A 6,182-nucleotide genomic window follows, 5' to 3' on the forward strand; every position below is an offset into this window, starting at 1 on the left:
CACCATTTGTAATGTGTTGTAATACAAGGGAACATGTGAGGTTAAAATGCTGAAAGCTGCTGATAGAAACCTTAGTTCTACTATAAGTTATGGCTTCCTTTCTGTCTTAAAGTTGTATTCTTCTTCCTGAATGGAAGCGTGAATGAACATGCTGAGATCGGGTAGAAATAACCTCACCCCAATCCGCAGGTGTGGTTGAATGGGTGTGTGCCCTCATGCCTGATTTACCACTAATGGGATCAGAGCTCTGACATCTGTGTAAGAAAACATTCTCTATTCTATAGACCCAGGTACCTACAACATGAAGCTAGCATGAAGGTAACTTCATACAGGCAAGCGCGATATGAAGCCGCGAATCACGCTCCCCAACATGTTAATTTCCAGTGGGTGCGAGGCGTTTTTTTGTCAAAACAGCCTTGCATAGTTTCGGGGATGTAGCGATCCTCTGCCATGGCTGACAGCCATAGCGGAGGATCGCAGGGTTTCTCCCTTTCTTTTCAATGGGAGACCTCGCATCGTTTGCACGTAGCACGTGGCGCGATTCTGCCACTGGCCCCATTGAAGACCATGGGTGATACAAGAGCACGCAGCAAGATAGAACGTGCTGCGGCTTGTTTCCTGCATCGCGATGCCATGCAGGAAAACTTTGCTCATGTGTATGATTCCATTCAAAAGAATTGAGATCCTATTTGTGAGAGATTTGTGCGTCTCGCAGCGTACAGATCTTGCTCAATTGTCTCGCCCCTTTTGAAGGCAGCCTGAAAAGGGTATTGTCATCTCGGGAATCCTATTTTAATGTGTTCAAAATCACAAAACAATGCTCCCACCCATAATATGTTTATTTCCAAAATGCTCCGTTCTCTAGATATTGCTGATATTGATTCCTCTTTCTTCTGGTTGTTTACTACTCGTTGCCAGGGAAACAGACTAGCTCTTTTATGGAAGGAAATAGCAGAAAAGGCATTATATTTGACTGCAATTTGCTTGACTGTGCAACACATGTTCATCAGAACAATTCTTTACATCCTCCTCTAACCCCTTTTGTTCAAGTTGTTCTCTGTTTACTTTCCACACTACTGCCACAAGGATGGCAGTGGAATCCTGGCCCGGCTAGTCTAGCACCGATGACGAGGCCTCGTTGACAGTCACTCAGATTGCTGAATTTTCCCATTACAGTGTGAATTCACACCAAAACTGATCTACGGAAAACTTGTCACGTGACTTTATACTGCACTCTGGAGTCACAGCTTTCATTTTTATACAGGGAAGGGCCAATCATGAAAGGGCGAGGGGCTCTAATAAAGTGGCCGTTCAGTACATATGACCTTTGCTGCTTATCAGCAGAGCTGATCGTGTTCGCAGTCTGTGGCATTCCTGCGTTAAGTTTAATCTGTGCACATTTAACGTAAAAGCATAAGCTACGTCTGAAAGTGTTCTGTCTAGGGGGTTCGGTTTCTAATAGTAGAGATTATTCTATCTATTATACATATTATATTCCATTCTTTCTGTTCTCCATTAGCGCAAATTGGAGGCTGAGCTGTTACAAATTGAAGATCGTCACCAGGAAAAAAAGAGAAAGTTCTTAGAAAGTACCGAAGCCTTCAACAATGAGCTTAAACGGGTAATTATTCCTGGGGTGTTTGTTAATTATCCCAGCAGAGCTCCTCTGCTATCTGGCAGGTGAACACATTGGATCTCTATGCTTATGTTTAGAGCAGCATAGAAACCATTAGTCTTCAGTGTCTGGTAACAGCGTGAACCTGTCAGGCTCTGCTGAATTATGGCAAGCTCTGTATTTACTAGATTAGGTCCAGTGTTTTATATCTCAGTCACTCACAAATGATGCATCAATAAGGTCAAATGTATTTTAGGTTAGTGATGTACTAAATGTAGGATCACCTTTAGCACAGCATGGGATATGAAAACAACACCCTGTATAGATGGCCTGCCATGTATTACTAATGGATAGCTAAAACGTGGTGTACAGTTCTTGAAGGGGTTTTCCAGGCAAATGCTATTGATGACATCAAGTATTGATGGCCTATTCTGATCAGCGGAGGTCAACATCAGCTAATCAGGTGCCTGCTGTCAGCACCATAACACACAAGGGAATAGAGCGGAAGCACTTACCTCCGACCCCTGTGTAGTACCTGGTGTTGGTAACTGCTGGTGCAGTTATCATTGATTGCTTGTAATGATAGCTATGCCTGCAATTACAGGCCTCCCTCACTAACAGGAGTCTGAGCCAAGTGCTTTCGCTCTATTTCCTGTATGTTGTGGCACTGTCAGTGGCAGCCCTAGTGGCTGAACATAGCCGATCAACTATTGATGATCTGTTCTGAAGATAGGTCATTAGTAACATTTTCCTGGTAAACCCCTTTAAAGGTAACTCTACATAGGACAACTGTAGGGGGCATAAGCATCCTTCAGCCATCTCAGCGACTGTCACCCCTTGCTTTCACACAGGAGCGATAGTCTGTTAGAGAATGGAGGCGAAGCATGCTGAAGATCTCTTACGGCCGGCCATCACCATTTACTACAAACAAGCAGTCATTCGTTCAGAGATTGAGCGATTCCTGTTTAGTCTGAGTGAGAAGCCGCTTGGTGGTAGTTCCATTCCTGCTCACTGAAATGGGACTACTGAGCGACTTCTCGCTTAGTGCCCCATTAGGGGCCGTGTGTATACGAGCTGATCGTTGCCTGTAATCGCGTTTGAGCAGTTGATCGGGCACCTACCAGCCCAGGTAAAAGAACCTTAAATCTTCTCTTATGTTGCTGTTGGCTTTACCTTTGTTTGCTTTTCACAGCTGTGCAGTCTGAAAGTTGAAGTAGATATGGATAAAATTGCTGCAGAAATAGCGCAAGCAGAAGAACAGGCTCGAAAACGTCAGGAGGAGCGAGAGAAAGAAGCAGCAGAACAAGCTGAACGCAACCAAAATGCTGCTGCAGCTGCGGCGGCAGAGGCCGCTGCTGCAGCAGCTGAGGAGGAGCAGGAAGCTGTGAAAACTGAAGAGAAAAATGGAGAGGAGGAAGTGGCGATGGAGACAGGTATTATGGCTGATTCACTTTTGTAGGGCAATGCCATAACACTTCTTGGGTTGAGTGTGTAAATGTTTTGGTAATATTTGCCTTGTTTCATTGCACAGTTTGTATGTACCAGAGCTGTTTAAAGCCTTCATACTCTGATGTACATGTATTTTACAGAGGTGCAGACTGAGTATATAGAGGGCGCAGGAGCCAACCCCGCATCATACCTAGCAGGTACTTGCTATTTGAAATAACAAACATTCACCCCAAATGGCTGCGATTGGAGTTAGTAACTGGTGTTGGTTGGGGTAAGGGGGCCAATGGTTGCTATATCAGCGATGGGTCTACTAAAGGCTTCTAAGTGCTGCCATCGGTTGAAGTTTATTTAGCTCTGACAGGGCTTAATAGACTTACATTGAAACTATACCGCAGTATATCATAGAAGTGATGAGCAGTCAGAAGTTAAAGTGGTGACTAAAAAGAATAAAATGTAAAACTTTTTCCAGGACTAACGTATTGATGAATTATCCTCCAGATAGTTCATCAATATCAAATCTGTGTGGGTCTGCCTCTTGTGACCTCCACCGGTCAGCTGAAAGACAAGGCCTCTTCTAAGGCTTGTGACATCGCATTCATCGGTCACATGGCCTGAACACAGCTCACCCCCATTCAAGTGAATAGGCTTGAGCAACTATGAAATGTATGGCGCCGTGCCTAGTATGCAGTGAAGCAATGGCGACGCTCATTTGCTTGTCGTCGTCACTTCAGACAGGTGATTGCTGGGGGTGCTAAGTGGTGGGACTCCACCAATTTGATGTTGTTTGAGAGCAGCACTGTTGCCTTACATTCATATCAAATCCCACCTAGGACAACATTTGCATGGAGTTTGTATGTTTACGTGGGTCTTCTCCCACACTCCAAAAACACATAGGTTAGGTGAATATAGATGGTGAGCCCCAATGGGGAGAGAATCCAATATCAAGTAATTTAAAGTGCTGCGTGCACTGCATATAAAAATAAAGGGGATTATCTAATCCGAAGATAGGGCATTAATATTGAAGTCTCAGAAAACTCCTTTTAAGTTCTATCTATTAAAATATCATATTATTTATCCTGCAAACAAAAGTCAGAATTTCCTATTTTTGGTCACCTAGGGAAAAAAAAACACAAAAAGTGATAGTCATTTTTACCCCAAAATGTTAGCAAGAAAAAACAAGCCTCACACAGCTGCATTAACGGAAAACTAAAACGTTACGGCTGTCAAAAAAATTATGCCAGATAGCATTTATTTAAAGTAGTACAACCTTAAAAAGACCTATTGGGGCATGTTTACGCTGCGCGGATTTGCCGCTTATTTTCCATGTGGACCGTACGCACAGAAAATCCACGGTATTTATAGTAGTAGCAAACTGGATGTGATTTTGAAAATCTCATCCACATAAAACTGGTGCGGATATTGACATGTGATATGGAATTTAAATTCACAGCATATCAATTTTAGCACCAGATATGCTGCGGAATCCATCTCTTATAAATGAAGGGGTGAATTCTGCGCTCGTTAACAATGGTCTGGGTTTTGCTGCAGACTTTTAGCTATGAATCTGCTGCAGAACATCCGTAGCAAATGCATCCTGTGTGATCATGCCCTAAATTTGGTATCTATGTATCGTACTGACCCACAGAATATAAGGAACATGCCGTTTTTAGTGCACCGTGTGCTCCTTAAAGGTGTTGTACTAAGATTACAAGTTAGGGAGATAACTTACTAATCGGTGGAGGTCTCAACCTTTGAGACCCCCTCTAATCTCGAGAATGGGGTTCTTTTGTCTGTCCTCCTCACCGTGGGGGGTCACTGCATCCCCACAGTGAGAAGACTACTGAGTGGAACACTGGCTGAGCAAGCACGCTGACGCTGCATTGACTTTCATTGGAGCTGCTCGAGATAGTGCAGGTGTTCGGGTATTTCCATCAGCCACATTAAAGTGAATGGAGCACCAACCATGCATACCTGCCCACTGCTCCATTCATTCTGACATCACTGTGGGGCGGAAGCAATCCAACCCCACCCCTTCCTGCAGTGACAGGCAGAGGGTATCTGATTGGTGAGGGCACCTATTGGTTTCCTGTATGACAATGTACATGCACCAATTTCTTTTTTTCAGAGGACACTCCTCCTTCTTTGCCACCGGCAGAGGAGACCAGTGAGAGCCAGCAGAATGGAGAGGAGGAAACGTCTACCCCTGAGGACAAGGAGAGCGGGCAAGAAGCCGTGGATAGCACGCTGGACGAAGTAACAAGTGACAGCAACACTGGATCTGAGAGCAACAGTGGAACCGTGGAGGAAACCACTACAGATCAAGCAACAGAGGAAGCCGACCGGAAGGATTGATCTCAGTGGGCCGAGGGTTGCTTGTGTCATATTTTGTCATCTGTAGGTTGGTCAGGGAAAACGTCTCAAATCATTCCTAAATTATGATCCCATTATATTGCTGCTGCTTGATAACAATCTATGTGGAGCACTTGTCAGCACTGCCTTATCTGGTATGGTCAGATCCATTATGGTACGGTGGTTGATGGGCATCTGCACCCCAAAAATGGTGTCAAGTAGCCTTTTAGCTGGCTGACACAAGTGTGTCCTGTGAGCTGACAGAGACATTAATTTGTGCTCTTACAACAGCTATAAACTAGTTTCACTACTCATTCAGTAATGCATCGATGAAACTCACGGTCTGTGTAATTTTTAAATACATCCTAAACTCGATTTTAATGCTGCCCCCCTCACACCGTGCTGCAACGTTGCAGCTAATATGGCCGAAACACAATTCTCAGTACAGTTGTAGAGAATCTAGTGTATCAATTGATATTTTTTATTACTTTTTTTATGAAATGCAAATGAAATAAAGAAGAATGAAAGTCGCTGTGTGTTTTATGCTGTTCGCCGTGTGAAAAGAGTTCAGTCCGCAGCCTGCAGTTTCTGTGGTGCGCGGCTCAAGGTTTTGATCCCAGTTAAGTAGTCAAGAAAGACTGGCACTTGCGTATGTTAGCAGAAGCTGCCTGGGCTGGTTGACCATATCTAGTTAATCTGCAGTCAGCTGTTAAAGAGGTATTCTAGGCACAGGCTAACATTATAAAATCTAATGTACATCATCACAATA

General features: G+C 44.0%; 1 protein-coding gene across 4 annotated transcripts in view; it reads left to right on the forward strand.

Moving 5' to 3' along the window:
* The window catches only part of SMARCE1 (SWI/SNF related, matrix associated, actin dependent regulator of chromatin, subfamily e, member 1), a 31,504-nt gene extending 25,561 nt beyond the window's left edge, over positions 1-5,943 (forward strand). For 3 of the 4 annotated variants that reach the window (XM_066586321.1, XM_066586323.1, XM_066586322.1), the window contains exons 9-12: positions 1,520-1,621; positions 2,808-3,048; positions 3,205-3,261; positions 5,190-5,943. In XM_066586321.1, the coding sequence (XP_066442418.1) occupies positions 1,520-1,621; positions 2,808-3,048; positions 3,205-3,261; positions 5,190-5,416 (627 nt within the window). In that variant the 3' untranslated portion in view covers positions 5,417-5,943. The remainder of the gene's footprint in view (positions 1-1,519; positions 1,622-2,807; positions 3,049-3,204; positions 3,262-5,189) is intronic. The other variant, XM_066586324.1, reaches the window with a different exon arrangement.
* The last annotated feature ends 239 nt before the right edge of the window (positions 5,944-6,182 follow it).

This window comes from Eleutherodactylus coqui, chromosome 13, assembly GCF_035609145.1.
Source record: "Eleutherodactylus coqui strain aEleCoq1 chromosome 13, aEleCoq1.hap1, whole genome shotgun sequence".
NCBI classification, from domain to species: Eukaryota; Metazoa; Chordata; class Amphibia; order Anura; family Eleutherodactylidae; genus Eleutherodactylus; species Eleutherodactylus coqui.